The sequence below is a fragment of the Coffea eugenioides genome, chromosome 2 (assembly GCF_003713205.1).
Source record: "Coffea eugenioides isolate CCC68of chromosome 2, Ceug_1.0, whole genome shotgun sequence".
NCBI lineage: Eukaryota > Viridiplantae > Streptophyta > Magnoliopsida > Gentianales > Rubiaceae > Coffea > Coffea eugenioides.
The window spans coordinates 25027586-25053136 of NC_040036.1; the positions used below are offsets into that span (position 1 = coordinate 25027586).

At 36.1% G+C, this 25551-nt stretch overlaps 4 protein-coding genes and 1 non-coding gene across 7 annotated transcripts; 3 read left to right on the forward strand and 2 right to left on the reverse strand.

The window, feature by feature from the left end:
* The first annotated feature begins 297 nt into the window (after nt 1–297).
* Nucleotides 298–7054, forward strand: LOC113763141 (transducin beta-like protein 2). The gene is given in 12 exon segments (XM_027306870.1): nt 298–660; nt 926–1031; nt 1556–1616; nt 1715–2010; nt 2195–2334; nt 3395–3469; nt 4172–4213; nt 4250–4306; nt 4984–5028; nt 5030–5207; nt 5764–5808; nt 6534–7054. Coding segments are annotated over 12 exon segments (1356 nt in total). The 5' UTR covers nt 298–435; the 3' UTR covers nt 6620–7054.
* Nucleotides 7055–8425: 1371 nt separating this feature from the next.
* On the reverse strand, nt 8426–8498 carry TRNAK-CUU. Its single transcript has one exon. It is a non-coding gene; the product is annotated as a tRNA-Lys (tRNA).
* A 1534-nt stretch (nt 8499–10032) lies between these two features.
* On the reverse strand, nt 10033–12672 carry LOC113761116 (vestitone reductase-like). Its single transcript, XM_027303961.1, has 4 exons — nt 12404–12672; nt 11122–11652; nt 10574–10769; nt 10033–10473 (listed from the first exon to the last, which is right to left on the reverse strand). The coding sequence occupies exons 1-4, from the start codon at nt 12534–12536 to the stop codon at nt 10332–10334; spliced, it is 1002 nt and encodes a 333-aa protein (XP_027159762.1). The 5' UTR covers nt 12537–12672; the 3' UTR covers nt 10033–10331.
* A 2474-nt stretch (nt 12673–15146) lies between these two features.
* LOC113761455 (probable protein S-acyltransferase 14) lies at nt 15147–21194 on the forward strand. 3 transcript variants are annotated; one of them, XM_027304451.1, is made up of 8 exons: nt 15147–15683; nt 16928–17147; nt 17235–17326; nt 18469–18592; nt 18677–18762; nt 19110–19175; nt 20552–20694; nt 20799–21194. In XM_027304451.1, the coding sequence occupies exons 1-7, from the start codon at nt 15474–15476 to the stop codon at nt 20675–20677; spliced, it is 924 nt and encodes a 307-aa protein (XP_027160252.1). In that variant the 5' UTR covers nt 15147–15473; the 3' UTR covers nt 20678–20694; nt 20799–21194. The 3 variants fall into 3 exon arrangements, with proteins under 3 accessions (XP_027160252.1, XP_027160253.1, XP_027160251.1); XM_027304452.1 differs by having other exon boundaries at nt 15149–15368; nt 15482–15683; nt 20552–21194; XM_027304450.1 differs by having other exon boundaries at nt 15149–15683; nt 20552–21194.
* Nucleotides 21195–22409: 1215 nt separating this feature from the next.
* On the forward strand, nt 22410–25184 carry LOC113763407. Its single transcript, XM_027307210.1, has 7 exons — nt 22410–22466; nt 22896–23158; nt 23273–23451; nt 23572–23652; nt 24215–24290; nt 24379–24471; nt 24648–25184. Exons 2-7 carry the CDS (start codon nt 22903–22905, stop codon nt 24794–24796), a joined length of 834 nt encoding a protein of 277 aa, XP_027163011.1. The 5' UTR covers nt 22410–22466; nt 22896–22902; the 3' UTR covers nt 24797–25184.
* Nucleotides 25185–25551: the final 367 nt, after the last annotated feature.

Sequence of the window (25551 nt, forward strand, 5' to 3'; positions counted from 1 at the left end):
CTAAAATCATTAACTTTAACTTCTATTATCCATGTTTAATTACCTACTATTGAGTTTCATAATCCTACCTATGCAAGGGGATGTAAAAAAAAATGTTACTCCAATTATCAAAAAGTCATAATCATCTCAAAGGAATCAATTCTCCCGGCATTAAAAAAAAAAAAAATTCTCCCAAAAGGGGAAAAAGAAATAAAGAAAACTCCATTGATTAATTCCAATACTGCATATGGTGCTTATCTTTTAAAAAAAAAAAAAGAAAAAAAGGTTCCAATTATATAAGTGGTTGTTTTACTTGTCTTCACATTTCACCATTTTCATCAATATTACACAGATTTCGGCAATCAGCCTAGGCTTCTGTTTGATCGTTATTGCAATTCCGAAACTGTAAAATTTGCGAAAAAGGATAAATTGTGGTATCGAATTGATATCAAGGCAATGGATTCGGTTCTTCCAGTTACAGTAGCAGTATCGTTGATTGTAGGAGCTTTAATCGCATTTCTAATTTTCGGAAGCTATTTCCGGAAACGAAAATCCGAAGTCGAGTCGATCGCGAAGCCTGAAAAGCTTCAAGCGAATCAAAATCTAAGCCAAAAGCAGCCGTTGAAGACTAACAAGAAATCTCAGTCCAAAATTCACTCTCACTCTCACGCCGCCGATAAGGTAGGGTTTATTAATCCTTTCTTTATCTTAACTTGGTCAAATTTTGAATTTTTTATCTTTTAAATGGGATTGCGATAGTTTGGATAGCTGAAAATGTATAAGATAATCGCTAATTAAAGCTATGTACAACTTTTATGAGGACAATGAATAGATATTTTTTGTTTTGTAAATTTTTTTTAAAAATTGTTGTGCAATTGATTAATAGAAGATTCTGAACTTATTTAATTGTATTATATGGTGGTTTTCATCGTGAAAAAAAATGTAGGAGGCGAACAAGCGGCATCATCCGCTGGATTTGAACACGCTGAAAGGTCACGGTGATGCAGTCACGGGGCTGTGTTTTTCTACGGATGGACGTAATTTGGCAACTGGTAATTCAATTAATATCCTTTCATTTTATTTTGAAGTTATATGAATGCTTTGTGCAACTTTGATGATTTTGATGGCCGCTAGTGGAATTATTTCTGCATTAGATTCAATGAAGTTGTTTTATTACTTTTTTGTTAAGCTTGAATTTGTTGCATGTGTGTTACTGATTGGTGAATTAGTAAAAGGAAGGTTGTGCTATTGGACTTGAAATGCACTTCTGGTAATGTACACACGAAGACTTCTATGTTCAAGTAAAATAGATTTAATCCATAGGTTGAGTTCATAAGGTCGACTTTAGAATTGGCTCCTGAGCACAACTCACAGACATTTCATTTTTAGAACACGAACAAGTTGACTTACAAGCGGAGATAGTTAACATTGCATTGAATTATATTGATCTTTTTTATGCTTTTGTGTAGGTTTTTTTCTCTATTTCCCTTTCTTCTTTTGGTCTGATTTTTTCTGTGTTCCATGTAGCTGGACTGTTTGATAGTCATATCATGCTTTTTTTTTTTTGTGCGTACAGCTTGTGGCGATGGGGTTCTGAGGGTTTTCAAGCTGGATGACGTTGCCAACAAAAGCTTCAAGTATGAGTCTTTAGTTGCCCTTAACATTTGTCAATGCTATATTGTTTGACATATAGCATATTTCTTCTTTAAACTCTGACCTCTGTAATTGTATCTAGGTTTCTTAGAATTAACTTGCCTGCTGGAGCTCATCCAACAGCAGTTGCTTATGCTGATGATGCAACTTCTGTAGTTGTTGCAACTCACACGCTGTCTGGCTCTTCGCTGCATATGTATGGAGAAGAGAAACCCAAAGCGACTGGTGAGTCTAAGCAACAAACAAAGCTTCCTCTGCCGGAGATCAAATGGGAGCACAAGAAGGTTCATGACAAGAGGGTCATTCTTACCCTAGTTGGAACCAAGGCGACATATGGCGGTGCAGATGGCAGTACTGTTATCGTGTCATGTTCTGAAGGTAAATCTTTTGGCTGGGCCTGTGGCAGTATAGTAACCCTTTGATTTAGTTTAAGTAATTTGCGAATTCCTCTAGACTTCCATTTACTCTTTGTTGATATGGCTATTTTTATTTCCCTTTGGATATAATGTAAGAGTCTGGGAAAGATTTACATTTTCTTTTACAAAATCCTGTCATCTTACAGGCACAGACATTACACTCTGGCATGGAAAAACAGGAAAGGTCTTGGGTCATGTTGACACAAATCAGCTAAAAAACACCATGGCAACTGTATCCCCCAATGGGAGATTCATAGCTGCTGCAGCTTTTACTGCTGATGTGAAGGTGATATTCTCGAACATTTCCATTCATTGGATTGCAATGTAGTGCCTTCGGGCTCTGTCCCTGTGTTTCGCAAAGTTGATCTTTTCTACTCTGGGTTGATAAGTGTTGGAGTTGGTGCCATGGAGGTACCATTTAGTTGCTTACTTCATTGCATGTTTTGATGTTGCATTAGCAGCTTACCATGGGGCATTGGCATAACTGCAAGAGTTGTTAAGTTGAATAAGTGGATTTATGGTAAGGATAGGGTGTCATATTTAAAGGTGCTGAATATAGTTGAAAATTTCGTTAGGAAATGCATGCCTATGAAGTTCTGGTTCTGGTAGGAGAGAAAAGGAAAGATTTCAGATGTTCTCTACAAAATGATAGTATTCAACATACATACCTGTCATTCACTTTTGGGAATATATATTTTGTCGCTGAATATTAAGCAAATAAGATTGAGCAGATTTGTAAATTCAGGGACTTGGCAATTTTCAAGGCTATGGAACTTAGGGATCACATAAATCTTTTCACTTTCTATCGCAAATAAAGAACCTGTTCTGAGTTCCTAGGAGACAATCTGGACCAATTTTAGAAGTTTGAAGTTGAGTGAATGACAAAATTAAAATTTCAGAAATACATCTTCTTGGCCAGAATCATTCCGTTCTGCTGCTGTGACGCATTTCAGTACTTATATTTGTAAGACTCAGCAATATGAATAAAAACGTATGGGTAGCTGGAGGCTTTGAAATATCGTAGTTTAATTGTCTGCCAGATGAGCAATTTTTTACCAGAAAAGAGCCATTTTGATTGGAGAAATTCCTAATGAGTGCATGAAGTTTTTTTTTCTTTTAGTGCTTTTTGTTTTGTTTGTGTTCAGTCTGTGTTGGACAGTGGCATGGAGCTCACATTAAATGGGAATGGTGCTTTCTTGAGCCCTTGTACATTTTTTTAGTGATTCTGTAATTGCATCTGAATTATATGGTGCTAATTTTCTAATCCTTCTCTTTCTCTTTAAGGTATTTTCTCCTACCCTCTACTTCCTAATTGTAGACTCACAGGAGTCCTTCCACTGTGACAGGTTTGGGAGATTGTGTACACCAAAGACGGATCAGTGAAGGAAGTTTCAAAGGTTATGCAGCTCAAGGGGCATAAGGTCATATTTTTTGTTAAAGGCTGTGTTTTAGAGCTTTTGTTCTTTGTTTGCCCGTTTGCCACTTCATCACATTTTTACCTGTCGAAACTGCATGGATAGTTTGACATGGTTAAAATTTCTGAAGCATCAAATGGTTGCATTTAGGAATTTCACATTTTCACTGTGTCTCTTTGTGTTTATATCTGCATATGGTTTTTGGTTTTCCTTTCTTTTTTGGGGTGGATGTTAAGATGTGGAGAATAACATTTTTAGAACCATGAGTGACATTTGAATGGAGTAAGAAATTTAGAAATGGAACTGCATTGTCTAAGACAGATAAGAATGCATTGTCAAATCTTTTTCCTGTTCCAAGAATATGAGATTCTTTGTGTTATTTTCTCTGGGAACTATGCCTGGTTGTAGATGGATATACTTTTCTATTTTCTATTTAATTATGAATGCATCCAATGAAGCTTCCAATGAAAAACCAAAGGTAAAAAAGAAAAGAAATTACAGCTTGACTAGGATCTTCCTTGAAGGAGCAGTTGAAATTTCTGTACGAGATTAGATGCTAAACAATGTCCTGCCGTTTCTATATGAATAACTGTAGAGCCGCTTTGTTAGTATGGTAGTTCGTCTTGATTGTATCAGCAACTGTAATACAGACTTTGTCATCTTATCTTTGCTTCTCATTCTTTAACTTTCCATGTGGATGGTTTACAGAGTGCAGTTACATGGCTGTGCTTTGCCCCAAATTCAGAACAAGTGGAACATCAATGGTATGTTAAGCATCCAGGATAGTTAATTTTGACACATTGTCCTTTGTGGGATGGTAGCATTAGAGTCTGGAACATGCTTGTTCTGAAGAGCTATAGCTTGTTAAGCTTGATTAATTTGAAATTAAATAATGGGGAAAATGTGTATCAATTCTTGCTGTTTGATTACTGGCATGCTTTCTATCATTCAAAAAATCATGGGTTGACACTTAATTTTGACACATTGTCCTTTGTGGGATGGTAGCTAGTGTGTGGTTGAATAGATCTTCTACTCATACAACAAAAAAATTGTAAGGAAAGACCACTGCTTGTTCTGAAGAGCTATAGCTTGATATGATATTTTCAAGGAGAATGCTCTGATAGTCTGGTGTGTCATTTCACCAGCTGGGACAGGATATATCCAGTCTTGTAGCAGAAGATTAAATAATGGGGAAAATGTGTAAATTCTTGCTGTTTGATTACTGGCATGCTTTCTATCATTCCCAAAAAATCATGGGTTGACACTGAAAACAAGAAAGAAACAGAATAAACACAGAAACAAATGTTGTAAGTTTTTCCTGTCTTGGATCAGATGCAACTGAGAAACCAGAAACACATGTTTTGAATTTTAATGGCGATATTACTAGTTAAATGTGTTGAATGTGCATATGCCTTTTATCTTTTATTCATCTTAGCAATCCATATTGTGGTCAATCATTTTTTTTCTTGTTTTTTTTCGCCTTTCTATTGAGAGCAGTTAGATGAGTTGAACTGATCTAGTTTGTCTGCTCATTTGAAGTTCGATATCATCTGGATGAGGAACTGAAAAACTTTGAAGGTGTTTCCCATTCCACTTCATGATGCAAACGGCACAACTTTACACTATGACCGTCTGTGTCTCTCTCCTGATGGGAAGATATTAGCTGCCATTCATGGTTCAACATTGCAGTGGTTATCTGCTGAGTCTGGGCAAGTTTTGGAAACAGCTGAGAGAGCTCATGATGGTAAGCAAAACTATTGGCACGTCCCTCTGATTCTAGATTCTACTTGGCAAAATAAATTTTAGCTTTTTTTTATGTTAGCTTAACCATCTGTGACCTTGTCATTTTTTTAAAATTTTTCTTTTCGTCTTTTTCAGCTGACAGAATCAATTATGTTGGTGTTCTGATAATTTAAACTAAGCCAGTGAACATGTGCATTGTATATAGATGAAGCACTTGGGATTCTATATAATTCAACTCACTAGTCATCAGTACATTAAGAAACATGTAAAATATGTCGGCTACTCCCTCCTATTGCCTTTTAGACCTACGTTTTATTCTATTTTAGTTTGCAAATGCTGTCGATTGTCTTGTCACTTTGATTAGTGACTCATGGTTTATAGCATGGCAAAATTTGGGAAATGTGGTTGTCATTCTTGGCTAGTTGGCTACAAGAAGAGGCTATAAGGGCATTCTTGGCAATTATGATGTGAAAAGTGTCCTATTAATGTGCTGAAGCTGTAGGTTTTTAATTTTGAGCTCTTATGTTCCAAAATCAACTGTATCATTTATCATGCAGGTGATATCACGGACATGGCATGGTCCCCTACCCCCATTCAAAGTGGTAAGTTTCTCTCTGGTTATGAATATTTCTTATCTGTTACATATTTTATTGCTTTTTTTCTTGTTTTCTTTTTTGTCCTCCTAAAACTTGGGACAGGGGTAAGAACTTGTGTATAAAGCATTTAGTTGACTGATTACACTAGTAATTTCTTCTCTTTACAGCTAATTTCACATCCCAAGTTTCTTGTCTGATTAGCTTTGAAATCGTTATTGGTTGGATCTCAGTTTGTACAGCTGCTGGAATCCAACTTGTCTAAAGTTGGGACTTACACCACATATTCTTGTTTTAAAACGGACTTCTATGATGTTTTATCTTAAGCGTGCAAAGACGCCTTGCCACTGCATTGAGTGCCAAGAACAGCATAGACCATATTCATGCGTTTCTTGTTTGTCATCAGCATCCCAAGACATCTGGGGCTGCATATTTGTGCTGTTTCTCATCAGCCCTCTCTCACTTCCAGTCCCACCTTTTCTTTTGCTGCAATTTTAGGAGCAGCAACAAAAATGTAGCTCCACATGTGATGGGATCTCTTTTCCTGAAGCCTCAAAATTGGTTTTTACACCTCTAGTGACTTCTACATCCATCAAGTTCATAGAGGTGTCAGCCAAGAAAAAACTGAAAGAAACAAGGGCATGAAACTGCTTGTTCTGTCTCTTTTCCTTTGGTCTGCACATTATGTTGATTCTCATGTCTTTAATTTTTTTCTCGTCTCTGGTTTAAAACAGGAGATAAGAAATTGTCCGTTTTGGCCACAGCCAGCATTGACAAAAAAGTGAAGTTGTGGGTGGCTCCAATGCTTCATCCATCATGAGAAATTCTGCAGGTGTTCTGCCGATAGACGGGGTCCATGGAAGTGCTTCAGATGGGAATTTTTGAGATGTTGCTTCTCTTCTATTTGGACCGAATGCTACTACAGGCTTACCTTGCAAATTACAAGTTTACCCGGAAAAGCATAGGTGATGCGGAATTTGAGTTCATTGCTGAGGTTCAAAGAGGACTTTAACTTCTTGTAGCGCTTCCTTCTCACATAGATTCTCACCATCGACTTTCTTTGCTGTAGAAATTTTACAATACAACTGGAAAGTTTTCATAGTTCATTTCCAGTTAAGTTGATGTATTGTTAATTTATCATCTGATGTAGAGAGAGAGAGAGAGAGAGTTTGTGTGTGTGTGTGTGATGAAAATTTTGAATTCTAGCAATAATTAAAATATTAAATTCGATGCCAGTTTAATCGTGTGAGCCTGATAATTGTGCTTTGATGTTACGTCTTATCACTACGAGTCTAGGTGCAATGTTTTACCTTCAAATTTTCATTAATTCAAATTTTAATCTTCCTTGCTTTTTTTAGTGATATTCCCCTTTATTCTAATTAACCACAGTCAAAAGCTGCAAATTTCAACTGTTAAAAGGTGTAGAGAGAAGTACAGGACATAAGAGACTAGATTGTCAAAATTGAAGACTGACGAGCTAAAGTAAATTTAGTGGGAAGACTCGGAACTAAGTGGATGGTGGATACAAATACAATTATAAATAGTTGGGCAAATGGTGGTACTCATTTTGTTCGCATTAGCAGCAAATGTTTTTGGGGGTAATTTTAGAAATATTTTTAGGGATTTTAAAAATATATTTTAAAATATTTTTATAATTTATCACCTTTTTGGATATTTTTTTAAAAATTTTACACTGTTCCCTCCCTCTTCCTCCTCCCTCTTTCCTCTCCCTCCTCTCCAATCCTCTCCTTTCCCCTCGCCCCCAAACCCCTTTCCCACTTGCGGATGGTGGCAGCAACTCCAACCACCACTCTAGCCGCGACCAAGAAGATCGCAACCAGATCTGATCACGATCAGAAAGGTCATGGCCAAAAGCTGCGACAGCTTCTAGCCGTATCAAATCTAGTTACGACCAGCAAGGTCTCAGTCAGTGGAGGGGAGAGGGGATTGGGGGCGTGGAAAGGGAAGGGAGAAGGAAGGAAGGAGGAGAAAAGACGAAAAAGAAGGAGAGAAGAGGAGGAGGGAGGAGAAGAGGGGAGAAAGAGAGAGAGAGGAGGAAGAGTCATAGGTGTGGAGGTGGTGACGGTGGTAGTTGGATTGTGATGGATGATGGTGGTGGGTAGTGTGTGAAAGAAGAAAGAGAAATTTTTTTACTTTTTTAAAGTATTTGAGATGTGTTGTATTTTTTTGGATTGTTTTTTAAGCTGTTTTTAGAGTTTATTATTGTAGATGTGAAAATCAAATACAGTTTTTCAAAAATCTGTTAAATCCAAATGCTAGTTTACCAATTTAAGTTATTTGAGTGGCCAAAAGTATACGAGTTGAGTGACCACATTAAATAAAAATTAACTGAGTGACCAAACGTATACTAGCAGTGACCACTGGAATTTTTGACCTAAATTTTTTGTACTCATGTATTTAGGCATTTTTGGTGGTCAAAGATTACAAATTTTTTAAGCTTTAAAAAGAAAAAAAAAGAGTTTACGGTCTTAAGAATAAATTGTAGAAAGTAACGTACTCCTTAGTGCATTTTTTAAAAAAATATTGACCATGTAAGTAAAATAAAGCAAATTAATTATGAAGGCCTAAGCCAGTAAGCCTAAATAGTAAAAACATATTTTAATAACGCCCACCGTGGGGCTCGAACCCACGACCACAAGGTTAAGAGCCTTGCGCTCTACCGACTGAGCTAGACGGGCTCTTTGTGTTCCGACATACGAGATCCTTTTTCTTTGGTTGGAAGTGTGATTTCAAACTTCACTGAAGAACATAAGTTCGGAAAAGGGTTAACTCCACTTTACGCTCTTTAACTATATCTAAATTTCTTGTTAAAAAAATTATATATGAATTTCTACTTTAGTCTTTAAACTTAAAAATGAAACATTTAAATCCCTAAACCATAAAATTTATTTCACTTAAGCAACATCAATAAAGAAGTGAGACAGATTTTATGTCTAAGTGAGTATACTTTAGGGACTAAATTGGGACAAACTTTATACTTTAGGGACTAAAATGGACTGATTCTATAGCGACGACATAAGTAAAACAAATTTTTTAATTTAGGGATTAAAATGTCCCATTTTAAAATTTAGGAATCAAAGTAAAAACTCGGGTATAGTTAAAGGGTATAAAGTGGAATTAACCCTTCGAAAAAGTACGTACATAACTTTATAATGAACAATCTTTGATACCAATAAAATTGTAGAACTAAAATCAAAAGCTGATATACATACGATTTTCAAGAATCATTGATGCTACTCCAAGGCCAAAACTTTTTAATTGAAATATAAATTGATAATATATGAGCACGGTACAAGTTTGTACTGATGGGATCCCCTAGAAGAATAAGCATTAATTGCTAACAAAATTAATCGAAAATTTGACTCCAACTGTCCAATAAAAATTACAAATAAAAACACACAATTTCTATAACAGGATTGGAAGGCCCGGAATAAAAAGTGAAACAAGACGTGGTACAGAAGATCCGTTGCAGTTCCCTATTCATGCAACCTTTACCTAATCAAGCAATGTTGGGAATGTTTTCCCCCTTTCCTTAGAATCGATTTTGAGCTTGATACACGTTGACTGTTGCATCATCTGATGAGTTTCTTTTACTTAATTTAGTCGATAGAGGAATCAAGAAAGATGCTTTGTTCATTACCTACTACTCTCTTGTCCCATAAATATAGATTAATTTTTTCTTTATATTTGTCTCAAATTATACACCTCTTCTCTTATTAAAAAAAAAAATAGTTTATCGATTTATTACTATATCTATATTTAATGTGATCTTTATTAATAAAAGTGCTATTCTACTAGTCAATCACTCTAATAGGAGCATTAAATACAACACTAGAACCAGTAATACTAGAAAGGCATACCAAGCAAAAAATGATGGCATTAATTATATTAACTTACCTTTCTTATAGTCTATCCAAAAGTAGAAATGAGTTTCTAGGAGTAATATTTAGGAGGCATAATGTACTACTACCTTCTGCTGCCACTAGGGGGATCAAATAATCAATCAGCGTATGCATTTAAAAAACAGGAAATTTTAACTAGTGTTGGAAGGAAAATTGTTGGTTACCACTCATACCACCTATATTGGATTCTGATGTTTACTACTCGAGACTTTACAGTGTTTGGTAAAATAAGCTGCATTCCACTTTCAGGCTTAAATCTAAAAAGGGATGTAACTGGTGATCCTATGGCGTCGTACTGGAAAAGCGCGAATCAAGAAAAAAGAATCAACACAAGCTTGATCCATGAATTTGACCACCCCACAGCAAACAAGAACAAAGAATCTGAAATCCAAAGATATCACAGCTGCAGGACAATGATTATACTAGCAAAGCTGGCTTTAACATATTTGAGAAATGAGAATTTCTTCTTCTGTTTTTATCCTCTGTCCTTGGGTTGGAAGAAAACCAACCACCAACTTGAGTCACGGAGATGAAACAACCAACATGGCAACACATAGTGTATTCCTTCAGTGCTTAGACAGCAAGATAAAGTAAATTTTACTGTGAATTTTACAGAAAACCCTTCTGTTTGCAACATTGGATTGCGGCATCAAACATGTCTTCTATCCCATATTTGTATTCAAAACCAGTGTCCAGGAGTTTCTTGGATGAAACACCACCATATTTGAATCCTGTCATGTCCTTCAAGGAACTGAAAGATCAAGCTGACTTCAGTTGGATTTCATCATACCAATGTGTGTGTAGTGAAGAACATTAAAAGGACTTATAACCAGCAAAGATGACTGACTTACTCAGCACTTGGTATTGGATACTCTGGGTATCGAGCTGACAGACATTCGGCCAACTTATCAATGGTAATCTCAACAGCAGAACAAATATACCTCCCTTTGGCATCAGGGCACTCGAAGAGAAAGATGTGTGCCCTGGCCAAATCATCAGTGTGCACGAATGGTGTACTCAATAGATGCTTGTACTCATCTTGGTAACCTGCAAAATCACAAATTAAAAGGGGATTACAAGTAAAATCTTATTGATCAGGATCTTGTCGAGACTTCAAACTTTGCTTGTTTAAAGCTAATGCAGATGTAAACAGGCAAATAAATTAGAAACGTTCTTCACTAGGGCGTCAGTCATATGCGTTTGCATGGTTGCTCCTCGCAAATTCCAGCGTAACGTGCAAAGGCAATCCAAGCGCTGTCTATAGTTTTGCCAGTCGTACAGACGAATTTAACTAAATGGCCCCTTCGTTATTAGCTTTTCCTGATGCCTCGTAGTTTCAAAGAATAGCAACACAAAGAAATGAGTCATGCTATTATACTACTGAAAGGGAAAAGCTTACCAAAGATCATCAACATCGACATGCGCACGGAGCCAGGCAGAAAAGGGCATACAAAGGGGCCGTGTATCCAAGTAGGAATTATGCTCACAAGATCTAGCCCATGTTTCTCTGCAAATTCTAAGGCAGCCTTTTCTGTTAAGATCTTGGTAATCGAATAAGTGGACATCCCATGATCTCCAAAGTTCCTCCTAACATGATCTACATCACTCCAGATGCTCTCATCCATTATGTCTAGGCCCTTATCATTGAAAGTGACGGTGGATGCACTGGAAGTATACACAACTCGTTTTACTGTCTTTGAATTGAGGCATGCCTGTAGAATTCCAATTGTTCCACTGACAGATTTCTTGATCTTTGATTCCTCAGTTTCTTTGCTCTCAATATCTATTGGATGAGCAACATGAAACACTCCCACGCATCCTTCAATTGCTGCATTAAAGCTATCTGGCTTATCCAGATCCGCATTGAAGATCTGCAGTCTTCCTGATGCACCGGGCAGGTCTGTGAGGTAGTCAATGTTTCTCCTGCGCTCTGACAGTGAACTTCCAAGTGTCATATTTTTGTAAATCTTGGAAAAAAATATTCCAATCGCAATGAACTTTTCTTCCATCTAATAGAGATTGGAAAAGCTTCAATTTCTTTTTTCGATGTTCAATTTACAGTGACTGACAACTGCATATTAATGATACTTAATTGATACAAAATCAGCATGCATGTAAAAAGCTGACGGTACTAAATTGTATGCCAGAAAAGTACACACTGCAGCTTTCCCTTGAAAGCTCCATCATCTCATAAACAAACGTCCTTCCAATACACAGACAAAGATTTTCTTATTCAAATAAAAACTAGGGCCAGCTCGTGAATTCAAATATAGTAATTTAATCAACACTAGCACATGCTTTGCAAACTCCATCTTAGTCAGAAAAGCAAGGAAAAGAAAAAAAGTCATCTTTGTTTATGGGATCGATAGACAGCCCAAATGAAAAAGAACTTGTCAGATATTCAGCAGTCATTTTAATACAAACTGAATTGGCAAACAGAACCTAACCTGAAGAGGACCTAATTGTAACTGTTGACAGCAATAACCATCTTCAAGATAGCCTTTTGAATCAACCATGAGCAAAAATGCAGTTCCAACACTCACATGCTTAGTCAGAAAAGCAAGGAAAAGAAAAAAAGTCATCTTTGTTTATGGGATCGATAGACAGCCCAAATGAAAAAGAACTTGTCAGATATTCAGCAGTCATTTTAATACAAACTGAATTGGCAAACAGAACCTAACCTGAAGAGGACCTAATTGTAGTGTTGACAGAATAACCATCTTCAAGAAGCCTTTTGATCAACCATGATGCAAAAAATCCAGTTCCACCTGTTACACACACTCTTCCCTTCTCTATCTCCTTGTTCTCTTCCATTAATTTCAGTTTGTTTCCCTCTAAAATTCTGGTGCAAGTTTGCTGGCTATGCAGTTGATCAACAGTCTCTTTAACTTCTAAGCTTCAAAGAATGGAGACTTTACTACCAATAATCAATGACACTCAATTGTCTAGGCCCCACTTGAATTTTGTTGGTGGAGTTCTTTTTTTTTTTTTTTTGTTGGTGGAGTTCTTGGTAGGAGGTAAAAAATAAAAATCAGTCCCTTTATTGATTTAAGTGACACTTTATCACTAATAATAGTAGTTAGTACAATTAGAGGACCACCGGACATCTCCTTAGTGACTGCCAGCTGGGCCGCCGGAGGGCGTCACACGAACAAAAGCTAAATTAGTTTTGTTGAATTAAAAAAAAATCAACCTTTAGCCGCCAATAAATGGTAATAACTAATAAGTTCAAGCATTAAAATTATAGATTTGAATCTGTCGTTCTTTTGGGCAAAATTGTCATTTTATTTTCTATTTAAATTTTTTTATAATACGAATTGAAAATGCTATTTGCACTCCCTTTTTTTAGTCGGTACTCTTAGAATCATTTTTATTATATTATTTTTATTTATTTGACTATATAATAAAATAAATAATTAAATTCAACTTTTGCACATATGTCATATATTTAACAGCGATAGTATATACACTATCAGTTTGTTTGTGTAAGAGTTACTCTAAAACAAATGGTGAAAGAGTAATAAATAAAAAATATAGTGCAAATATTATTTCTTATTCATGTTTCAAATTTACACATTTCCTCTTAGAAAATAGTTTAGGGTTTTCACCTTGTAGATGTAATAAATAAGAAAGGGCTACACGCATAAAGGAGATACACCAAGAAGAAAAAAATTACTTATAATTTGAAAAAGTTTAGAATGCTTGCCTCTATTATCAAAACCTCCCCATGCACCAAAAATCTCATCTCATCTCATTTTCGCATCATATTCTATATCACCCTTTTGTTCCACTGTATTACCTTTGTCTTTGTACAAGTTTTCAAGTCACTAATATGCATTTTCCCTTAACATATAACAATCTATACTTTTTTCTTAACTTTTAACTTCAACCATTTTTCTCATATAAAAATTTTAAACCGCCACCAATTCATCAGTGACCCAAAAATAAAAATTTTTGGACAAATTTTTATTCATCTTGAACCAAACAACTTTTCATCGTTGAGCAGAGGGAAAGAAGAAAAAAGTGAGGCTGAAGGTTAACAAACCTTTATGGATGATTGAAAAATTAATGGGTGGCTTTGGTTAAAACTTGCGAGTGGTTGGACTAAAGCGAAAAATATATCTGTTTTTTTTTTCTTTTGGCCCCTTTCTTGTATTGTTAAGTAACAAATTAGTACTTATTTCGTCAAGTTGCTATTATTATTGTCTATAGCCAGGGGAGGTATGTGTAATTCTATTTAACAATGAGGGCAGCTCGATGAAATTATCAAATGCTTTAGGGAGGTTTCTACAATTATTCATTATTACACCGTCAAAATTTGTCATTGATGATCTCATGATCTTGACAAAAGTCAGTTTTGAATTTTCTCAGAGCCCAAGTTATGCAGTCAAGTCAACAGCTTACCATTTTCTAAACAGACACCTTAGTTACCATATTGCCCCTGCAGTGACCCCGTCAACAATTTAATTACCTATTTAGGTTACGCTTTTTGGCACATTAATAAAATGTTTCACAACTTTAAATGAAATATTCACTCTAAGTTAACCTGAGCGGCTACAAAAAGACTCTGGTGGTAGTAATCATTTGAAATTGATGTTGGAGTGCATTTATCAATTCCAACCTCTCTATTTTGGATTTATTTTCCTTTGCGAGAATTCATTATTCTATTTAGTGTTAGTTGGAGAAAGAAACAAATGTAATTACAAGCATTTTAAAGCTAATTTATAAAAAAAAAGGTTTTTTTTTGGCATTAACTAAACTAATAGAATAAGGCCGCAACTTTTTCCAAAAGAGGGAGGGGTGGTAGGGAGGTAGATTTTACATTTTAGTGAAATATATATATCCTATATTTCTTCTAGTTGATTACAAGCTTGTTTGGATTACTATTTTCTGAAACTTTTATAGAAAAATATATATTATAGCAATTTGACACATGTGAGGTGATTGAAAAATGTATTTACTAAAAATATAACAATTTTTTGGAGAAACATTTATTGTAATCTAAATAAGATAAATCATTCATAATCGTGATAAGTACAATTTAAAATTAAGTATCAAAATAAACAATAATGTACTCATTGATAAATAAGGAGTTGATCACCACATTAATTGTGAGGTGGAAGGTCAATGGTTCGAACCTTGTCTGCCATCAATGTGCCTCAATATGAGATTTGTTCTAAATTCATATGGGTGTGTGGTGCATCCGTATGGTCTGATAGCAGTTCAGTCCCTGTACCGTTACGACAAAAAAAAAAAGTACAATCAACGTCATTAAGTGTACATAAATGGCACATTGTCTTGAAAATTGTCACCTACAATTCAAATAAATATTTGAAGCAACTTTTGGGAGTTTGTCTCATTTACTTATAGACCTTCTGGATGTTCATACCCCAAAACCAAAACCAAAACACAAAAAACTTTCCCAAAATATTAACTTTTATAATCCCCAAAAAACCTTTCTTAATAATAATACTACTCCTATTTAGCCACTGGAAAAGTTTACAACCTTGCACTGTATATCGTACAACCTTCCTAACATAAAATCCTAAATCCTAAAATTACGTTCCAAGCATTCCACCCATCATCGTTGCTCTTCAGACTTGCGTATGAATCAATTTCTTACACCCTTCACTTCGACCTCCTCACGTAAACCCTCATTTATACAATCACAATTTTAATTTCCCGGAAAAAAATCTGTTGTTGTTGTTGTCGTAGAAGAATTATTGGTGTTATTTTATTGTTTTGATTATTATGTATAGATCTGGAGCAGTGATGGCGTGGAATGTTTTCAAATTTTGTGCGGCCTTGAGAGGGCTGGGCTCGATCATGATTTTAGTCGTCCTAGGAGTTGTCGGCGTCACCTATTACGCCGTCGTTGTTTGTAATTACGCTCCCGCCCTCGTCGACGGTGACCTAGATTCGCTCATCGCCGTTGCCGTGTTGATCTTGTTCCATTCTTTGGTAATTCACTAATTTATGATTTTGTCTTCTTTATTGATTTTTCAAGTTATTTTATTTCTGGGTGTCGGTGGTATGCTTTGATATTGTCTTAACTGAATGACAATTAGCTGAAAATAAAAGAGAATTGAGTTGATTACGCAGTTATGTGTAGGGAAATTTGATGTATCGTGTAATAAAAATGTTGACTTTGATTAGCCATGATAGTTGACTTTTGTTTCTAGGTTTTGGATGTGTGCATTTGTAATTTTATGCGCGTTTTAGTTAAATGAGAATTTGCTCAGCTGGAATTAAGGAGAACTGAGTTCATTTTTTGGGTAATCTTTTGGAATTTGCTGATTGTTTAATGAAAGTGTTAACTTTGATAATTCTTATCTTTGTTGATGTCATTTATTATTATTATTTTTTTATGTTTGGTTATTGATGTTTTTCTGCAAGTTTAGCCAATTGAGATTTTGCTTAGCCTGAAGTGAGGAGAATTGAGTTGATTATGTGGGCATTTTGGGGATCTTTCTCTTTTTTGTGTGATAAAAATGTTAACTTTAGAACTTATCTTTGTTTTCTTGTGCTCTAAGCCTTGGTCTACTTAATCATGGTTGAAGGAGCTAATAGAGAAAGGAAGAAAGAGGACATTATTGACCAATTTATTGTCTTTGGCACTCCACTTTTTGGACAACATTGGAGTGCCAATATCATGGCAGCTTTGTGGGTATTGGCATTTTTGTTGGGATGTGTGGGAGAGGTTATATATTCTCTTTCGGTTTATTTCTTTGGAGGAAGCTGTCTTGAGGAAAATTTAGCCGATTTTATTTATCAGCAACAAGTTTTTTTATGAAGCGTGGATATATTGGAGTGCCTAAACTTTTTAGTGATTCGGTGTTGAGTTTTAGGCAGCTTTGGCTGGACATATTGGAGGAACAGAAGGTTTCAATACTTTACCCTTTGTTCTTAACCTGCTCATTTTGTTAGTCTCTAAGATAGTTCATGGTGCAGTTTTGTCTGACATTGTCATTAAATGAATCAAAATTGAATTTGTTATGTGTTGTTTCAGTAACTTAGCACTTGTGATTTGAAGAAAGGGAAAGATTGGCAAAAAGTCAAGATATTTGATTTACTTTTTGAATTCAGTTCAGGTTGTTGAAGTCTGAAACTGTCTGAACTTATAATTTCCTTTTAATGGTTGTAAGTAGGGTTGGTTTAAATTTTGTGTGACAGTGGAAGCTAAATCTTATGATATGGTCATGCAGTTGGTGATGCTGTTGTGGAGTTATTTTTCGGTTGTTTTCACGGATCCAGGCAGTGTGCCTCCAAATTGGAGGCCTGAATTGGATGAAGAAAGAGGAGATACTGACCCTTTGACGGAATCAGAATTTGGGACAGCATCATCCGACCCTGTCAACCTGAGAGTGAGATATTGTCGAAAGTGCAACCAGTTTAAACCACCTCGGTGCCATCATTGTTCTGTTTGTGAGTTTTCTTCTGTCAAAGCAAAGTCATTTCTTTGTTTTCTGTTTATTTTTGTGAAGCTGAGTTTTATTGACTTAAATCTGTTAGGTGGGAGGTGTGTCCTAAAAATGGATCATCATTGTGTATGGGTTGTCAATTGTGTTGGCGCATTAAACTACAAGTATTTCCTTCTTTTCCTGGTAGGTATTTTGATCTCATCAGATGTTGCCTTAGTCTTAATTAGATTATTTTTCATTGTTTTGGTCTGATGGCAAATCAATTTTTCATTGTTTTGGTCTGATGGCAAATCAAAGAGCTTTGACTATCTGATTTCATTTGTTTTCCTCACACTTATTCTTTTATAGTGTCTACTCTTACACCTGAAAATTTCTGATTTGATAAAGTTCCTGCGTGCTTATACTGGATCAAGTCTTTTGTTTTTTTGTGATCCACTAAATTCTGGCCCATATGCAACTCTTCGCCTTGGCACCCATCTTATGTTAAGATCCAAGTGTCAGAAAGGTTTTCTAAATTGCTCGAACACAATTGGTTGAATAAAATTGTGGACCTGATATATTAATTTGGGTTAATGGATTTTAGTTTTCATCTCCCATTTGACAAATTAGTTTTTTATACAAGTCTGGTCCCTCTTTGTCAAATGCATATTGTTTGATGCCAATGTTGATCATTTCAGAAATTTTCCCTAGTTACTGCACCATAAACTGGGTGATCCTTCAGAAAATTTTGGATCAGTACTTATTTGTTGTTTTCTTTAAAAAACTGGGCGATCATTTCAGAAATGTCCCCTAGTTACTGTACCTATTTGTTGTTATCTTGTTTTGGATTAGTACTTCACACTCGTAGTTGCTGCTTGTTCCCCCATCTAGCTAAATTCAGTGCTAAAAATTGCACTGTAGAACACACTAGAACTGCATTTGAAGGTGCTGTATTCCAACCAGCACAATCTGTAGCTGCTGAACCACAAATTGCTAGGGTCACCTGGAACTGTCAGATAGTTAATTGTCTCTCTTTATGGATTAAACCACACTAACTGCACTTAGTGTTTCTTGAATGAATTTTAACTGGTGCATCTCTCTTGATTTAGAAGGACATGTATATCCCCAAACTATGGAGACCTGAGTATTATAACCCGAAAATCCATTTCAGCCTTGGTATAAAACTCTGAAATCATATTTGACAATTCATATGCAACCCCAACTGATATGCATGTATTTCTTTTTTTTTCCTGCCTCCTGGTGGCTGCCACAAGTTATTTGATGTGAATGTAGCCATTGAGCATTAGTCCATGGCTTAAGAATCTCATGTCCTTTTTGTGATGCAGTTCTACACATTTCTTGAGACCAGTCTTGCGACACTAGCATTGCTGCCTCATTTTGTTGCATTCTTCAGTGATGGGGAGATTGCTGGGACTCCAGGCAATCTTGCTACCACCTTCCTTGCCTTTGGTAAGGTTATGAGCCTTTTTCTGGCAGATTTTCTTCTGTATTCTTTGAAGTACCCTTTTTGTATTAACTTTCTCTTCGTAACAGTATTGAACCTTGCATTTGCTCTGAGCGTCTTGGGGTTTCTGATCATGCACATATCCCTGGTGGCAGCTAATACCACGACAATTGAGGTCTTTTACTGTTCTTGTTTCTTTTGTTAAATATAAAAGGAATCTTAATCCTTGAATACTTACTATTTTTCCCTCCTTTGTTCTTTCAGTAAAACATAGTTTTTCCAATCTTTGAGATTTTGAGGGAATTAATTAGTGAAATACTCCTCATTTGTGAAATGGAATTTTTCATGAAGTCATTTTCTAGTGGTGTGTTGTGTTGATAGAGGAACTGTTTCTGATTACATCCCTCAGCAAGTGAATCAACATTTTTAAAAGCGATATTTAGCCTATAGATACATGCCATGGCTCTTGTATAGAAAAAGTTGCTGATGAATTATCTTCTAATTGTTAATTTATTTGTTCAGGCATATGAGAAGAAGACTACTCCAAAGTGGCGGTATGATCTGGGTCGAAAGAGAAACCTTGAACAGGTATCAATTACTTGGTAGATTTAAGTAATACCTCTTCTTTTGTATTCCAACAGAAAAATTCTTTGAAATGGTCTTTTATTTATTTATTTCTTGATTTTAAATCTAAAATGGGACAAACTATAAGATTGCAATTTCAGATGTTAAGACAAAAAGCTTTAGCATCAGTATATTTGTACAAAGAGTCATTAGTTACTGCTGTGGTATCTGAAACTTTCACCAATGGCATCTGTTTCCATCTAAATGCTTATATTTCTTTTCTTGCCAAAAAGTTCCAAAATTAGCTATTTAGGACCTCCTTCCGCATTGTCCCGTGTACCAATTTTGACCAGTCTTAATAATTTTTGATAGCTGCTAATTGGACCCACTGCAGTCTTGAACGAAGAAAAACCAATTCTAGTATTTGCAAATCCTTTTGCATTTTATTCATATTTTTACTTGATGAATTGGTTTATGATACTTTGACCTTCTATAATTTTATGGCTGCAAGATGGACCTAATTCTTGGGAGGTATATTCTTATCACTGTTGAAGTACTTCAGAGAAAGGACCTTCTTGTTGGTCTTTGTGTATCCCGTTATCTTTTGAGTTCCACTCCCTAGTCTGTACTTATCTGCAAGTTGACACTGATGTTCATTTTCCACATCAGAGCCACAGTTGGGTTTTTAACTCAAACATGTCCTTTCAGTACACAGTTACGAATGCATAGATTTGTTGAGTGTGCATAATTAAAGTGCTAAGTGGGCTTTCTTAGGTTAATTATGATGAATATGAACTCGTTAGGTGCAAAGTTCTGAATGACCAACCCTCTTTTTCTTCCCAGTGATCAAACTTAGTTATCTCAAATTTGATGTTTTCTTGGGAAAGGTCTAAAGCCAATTCCCTAGAATACCAATTAGCCAATTGTCAGTGTATGGCTTCCTACATTCCACGCACTCAATAAAAATTGAGTTTTTTCTCTCCTGCATTCTGCCTTTTGGAGAATATTCTTGTCATCTTCCTAATGGCTTGGGGAATATAAATTTTTGAAACGCAGGCAACAAGTGGCTTGGAACTCTGATTAAGTCTTATGTCATGGAGCTATTGATGTACTGTTGATTTTATCCCTCTAAATCACATTGGACTTTTGTCCCCCACTCGTGTTTTTGTAGGGTGATACATGGCTTTCTAGTTTTTGAAATCGAGTTGCATTGCTGGTCTGAACTGTTCGTATTTGATTTTTTATTTTAAAAACTGAAATATTCCATAGTCGGAAATATCTTTGGTTGTAGACAAGCTATTGCTACCAGGGGGCTCTTCTTTCTGCTATATAGTGGAATAAGCCTTTGCAGGTTTCTGTGTTTCTCCCTTTTTAACTGTATTGGCCTTTGGGTATTCTAGGTTTTTGGGTTGGACAGAAGGTACTGGTTCATCCCAACTTATTCAGAAGAAGATGTACGAAGGATGCCTGCCCTACAGGGTCTTGAATATCCGTCGAAACCTGACTTTGATGCCCAAGAATTCTGAACCTTGTTCGACATTTTGTAAGAAAACGGGTTTCTTCCCTAGTTGAAGCTACAGTGGAGCACCAAAAGCACGATTTTTTCACCCTTTAATTTGCATGGTTATTGATTTGGGACTGGTGCAGCCGCCTGGTGGCACATGCTGAATAACAACTCGAGGATGATTAACCTGGTTGGAGTGGAAGCCCTTGGACCGCACAGGCGAGGATGCCTTGACGATCTGATTTGCTGACATGTGTTGATTATCCAGCTGAGAACTCTGGGTACTGTTACATACAGAAAAGATCCCGTTGAGATGGTGGCATGTTTGATGTTCTTGTAAGCTTTAATTGTAGTTTCAAAAAGATGTAGATATTCTCAGTAGCTAACACGTAATGATGGTGTAACCCTTGTGATCACTTGTGTTGGTGCCTGTGAGAAATCAATTAGAGGAGAAATGTTTTCTCGGATTTGTACTCTTTTCATGTATTACGCCAAATGTCAGGGCCTTCAATATAATCCTAATTATCCCTTTAATTTTATGTTCTCAATGAAATGTTACTTGCAGGATGATGGTGCACTGCTCGACAAAAAAAGTCATTTTTTCCCGTTTTTTCACATCCATCTTGGATTGCTGTTTTATGAAGTTTTTATTAAAAATATATATATTGTAACATAGCGATTTAATGTATATAAAGTGAAAAGATGATTGAAAAATGACAATCCAAAAGAGAGCGAAGATGATGGAAAGAAAATGGAACCCTTCTTCTTCAACAATCCTAAGCTGTGTATGTATATGGCGTGTTATATTTCAGCTTCGCATATTAATGAAATTCTGTGTAGCCCAAGAAGTTTATGCCTCTAGGACAAACTGTTTCACAATTCTTTAAACCTTTTTCGGTATTAATGGCTCGTAATTGTCAAGAAATTGGAGCTAGGCATCATAATTATAGATTTTTTTTTTCTTTATAAAACTTGTCAAAACAATAAACGCTCTATAAAAATGCAATCCAAACAGGTTTTGATAGGTTTGGATAACAATTTTTGCCCAACACTCAGCCCACAACGTTAAAAAAATGATTGTTATCCTATTTGGATTGCATTTCTATAATGCGTTTATTGTTTTGACCGGTTTTATAAAGGAAAAAAAATTCAGTAACATTGAGTGTGTTTGGATATAGTGTTATTTGAAATAATTACTGTAACACTTTTTTTGTGATGTGATGTATGTGAAATAAAAAAATAATTACAAAGATAAATAGGTAGATTGAGAAATGTGTATATGATGTAATCAAAATATTATTTGAAATAATTCATCAATCCAAATACACTAAATTTGTTATTTTTAGATGCCATACATGTGAAATAAAAAATATATATATTAAAAAGTTTTCCGAAGAACACTCGATAAAACTTTTCCCCAAGAGCTGCAATCCAAATTGGGAGTGTGAGAGGATTGAGAAATTCCATGCATTGAAGGAACGTTCGACAGACCAGAAGAAAACATTCTTAATTTTTCACTTTTATTTTGGAGGCTGAAAAACGCAAATACTCCAGTAGAGTACTTAAGTGGCAAAATTCTCAAACCAGTTGAGTGACCCCAAAAAAAAAAAAAAAAAATTCAAGAGAAGCAAGGAGAACGATCGGGAATCAACAGCAAAACACGTGTCATCTCCTGTTTGGTCCCGATAGCCGAGCTCGCACCACTACCCTATATATATATATGCCTTAGTTGGAACGAGGTTCTGAATTCTAGTCTCCTCCCTCCCTCTCTCTCTTTCGATTCATCTCAATTGTATACAAATCGCCTGAAGGTGAATGAAATTCTCTTTGCTTATTTTTATTTAATTTTAGCTCTTCTTCTTCTTCATTTATTTTTATAAGCTTTCTGCTTCGTTTTGGACATAGTTATGGCAATGATCGTGTGATTGAACTTTCTTTTAATAGCTATTGGTTCAGTTCTTCTTCTTCTTCTTCTTCTTCTCTCTCTCTCTTTCCGGTTTATTCGTGAATGCATGGTATCGTGTTATTTGTGAACTGTTATTCATGTCTCTCGATTTATATGTACACGGTCATCTTCAATATCTTGCAGTTCCTTGGATAATAACTGTATGTATGTCTCAAGTCATAATTTCTGTCCATTTAGTTGGAAGAAACTGAGGTGTGGAAATCAGAAGTTCTGATGATTTCTTCATTTTGGGGAGCTTAATTGATCTTTTTTTTTTCGTTTTTCGATCGTTCAGGAGCGTAATGTCGGGTATATTTGGAGGGAGAGACCCTTTTGATGACCCCTTCTTTACTCGCCCTTTTGGTGGCTTATTTGGGTCCAAAATGTCTTTTTCGGCTGCTTCTCCTGGTGATCCAGTGCACAGCAACAGGTTGAAGGCACCGATTATTGAGGAGCTAGATATTGAGGATGATAATATATCTGGAGGAGAGGAGGATCCAGAGACTGCATCCGCTAATCAAAATCCATTTGTTGAGCACCCTGAGGGCCAAATTGATGGTAAAGTTAAAGCCCCTCACCCAAGGATTCTGAATTAGTTTAACGGATATTATTAGTCTGTAATCATTTCGATTTGTTGCTATGATTACTGTGCTTACTGTGGAGGTCTTGCAGATCATCATAAGAGCAAAACTAAGAGCAAGAGTAAAGAACTAGTCTATAGGTCTGATCATAATAAGGTGGGAGGAGAGCGACCCCAAAAAGGAAGTGTCAGCTTCCAGAAAGTCACTTATGGAGGCATAAATGGGGCTTACTACACTGCTTCAGCAACCCGAAGAACAGGAAATGATGGAGTAAGTAAACTGCCCTCTGCCTTCTCATTTCTACACTTTTTCTTCATCAGAATTTTGGCAGTCGAGATTTGTTATGGGTTCCGTAGAAGATCTCATATTAAGGGTTCATTTGGCAATCAGGTGGTGTTGGAAGACAGAAAAGAAGCTGATAGTACTACTGGTCAAGCAACCCATCGTATCTCTAAAGGGATCATTGACAAGGTAATGTTATTTTGATGTTCCAACTGATAGTCTTGCAGTTCTTGAAGGAAGATAAGTATTTGGTCTCGTGGATTACTTATTGTATTACTTGTCAGAGAGCCACTTAAATAATAGGGTTATAGGTAATAAAGAAGCAATAGTTCTGGAATTTTGATCATGAAGACTATGACGACAATCCATGTCACATACAGATCATATCTTTTGAGCATTTTTTATATTTGTTGATGCTTACTGGCTACATCAAGTGGCTTGCTTATGACTCTAAGGAAAAGTAATTGAATAGCACTATAGCTTCTTTCATGGTACAGGATGAGTCTTTAAGTGTTGTTTTTACTATTTTGACCTGCTTTTGTTTTTGCGATTTCATTACTTTTAAGTTAGTCAGATGCCTCCTGTTGTTCTCGACTAGTAGATACGTATATGATGCTTACAAATATGAAAATGGCAGGTTAATAGTTCTCTGCTTCTAGGTTGATTTCATAGTTCATATTTCTTATAAACTGTACAAATTTCAATCTGTGACTTAGTATGGAAATTGAAGTGTTTTGTCACACTTTTTTAGGGTCACTCAGTGACAAGGCAGCTTAATGCGGATGGTAAGGTGGACACAATGCAAACTTTGCATAATTTAGATGAAGGTTTGTTTTCCCATATATGTTTGCTCTTCATGTCTATACTTCATCATGCTTGTTGGTTGAGGATCTGTACGCTTCCAATCTCTCTCAGATGAATTAGCGGGTTTCGATCAAAGTTGGAGAGGTAGTGCTGATATGCATTTACCAGGATGGGATATGCCATTGGACTTTCATTCAAAGCCTGGTGAGTGGTGCACATTATTTGACCTGTTCAGGGCAATGACTATTCCCATGTCTCTTTGCTGCATATAATCAGTTAAAAAGGAGAAAACTATAGATGCATCACTATGTCTGGGTGAAAGATTTGTAACACCGTGTGATGATTGTTTTTTTCTTGCTGTGCATGCTCGAATCATGCAGGTATTGGTGGCAGCCGGCTTACCTCCTGGAGTGGCTGGGGTCAACCAACTTGGCAGCAGCTCGGTAGAGATGCTAGTTTGAGACCTGGTGCTCAGAATGATTCAGTTAGAGGAAGACCTAAAAAGACAGTTACAATTCCAATAGAGTAGATGTGTTGATAATTGGATTTGAGAATTTTGAGTACTTGGACGGAAAGACGTGGTGCCAATGGGATCGTGCCTTCTCTATTGGCCTGTAAGAGTTATAAAAGCTGAGCCAACCCATGCATCGTTTTCTGAATTACAGCCCGTAAGTTATTTGCTTTGAAGAGTGGGGTTCTGATGCCCAACTGATTGCTTGAATAATCTTGTTTGCTTTGAGCTATAGTAGCAGATCAAGTGGGTAATTGGTTTGTTTTTTGGTCCTGTGGTCTATGTAAATAGGCAATGTATTGTCGATGCTTGTTTCACTGAACTGTCAATTTTATCATACTGTGGCATGAAATATCAGGGTTTCCTCGAGTACGGCTATTTAGTACTTGCACCCTAATTAGTATTAGTCAAGACTCGAGAGAGAGGTTTGGCTATTATGGTAATTGCCGATTGGGAATAGTGAAGGCAAACACGCTAACGTGCATTCTGACGATTCTTTCCATGTAATTTGATAGAATGCCTAAAAAAGGAGCCCAAAGGGCCTAAAGATCGATGCGGGTGGCCATTGTTGCTCCATTCTTATTTCTTTTCCTTTTTCTTTTTACAAAGTACAAATTATAAACAAAAGATTCAAGTGTGAAGAAAAAAAAAAAAAACTACTGCCATCCATTCGAAAGGGGTGGCGAAAGCAAACAAGAGGATTCAAGAAATCTCGAATCGGACTCTGAAGCAGGATTGGAACTAATGGAAGAGGCTGTTCCCACGACAACACG

Bases quoted from the DNA above. Each gene is read 5' to 3' on its own strand.
- LOC113761116 (XM_027303961.1), bottom strand. From the start codon at position 12,536: ATGGAAGAGAACAAGGAGATAGAGAAGGGAAGAGTGTGTGTAACAGGT. The intron at 11,653-12,403 runs GTTAGGTTCTGT...GTTCACTGTCAG, and splicing joins TACAATTAGGTCCTCTTCAG to AGCGCAGGAGAAACATTGAC. The intron at 10,770-11,121 runs GTAAGCTTTTCC...GTGATTTTGCAG, and splicing joins GTCGATGTTGATGATCTTTG to GTTACCAAGATGAGTACAAG.
- LOC113761455 (XM_027304451.1), top strand. From the start codon at position 15,474: ATGTATAGATCTGGAGCAGTGATGGCGTGGAATGTTTTCAAATTTTGT. The intron at 17,148-17,234 runs GTGAGTTTTCTT...TAAATCTGTTAG, and splicing joins GTGCCATCATTGTTCTGTTT to GTGGGAGGTGTGTCCTAAAA. The intron at 18,763-19,109 runs GTCTTTTACTGT...TTATTTGTTCAG, and splicing joins CTAATACCACGACAATTGAG to GCATATGAGAAGAAGACTAC.
- LOC113763407 (XM_027307210.1), top strand. From the start codon at position 22,903: ATGTCGGGTATATTTGGAGGGAGAGACCCTTTTGATGACCCCTTCTTT. The intron at 23,452-23,571 runs GTAAGTAAACTG...TTTGGCAATCAG, and splicing joins GAAGAACAGGAAATGATGGA to GTGGTGTTGGAAGACAGAAA. The intron at 24,291-24,378 runs GTTTGTTTTCCC...AATCTCTCTCAG, and splicing joins TTTGCATAATTTAGATGAAG to ATGAATTAGCGGGTTTCGAT.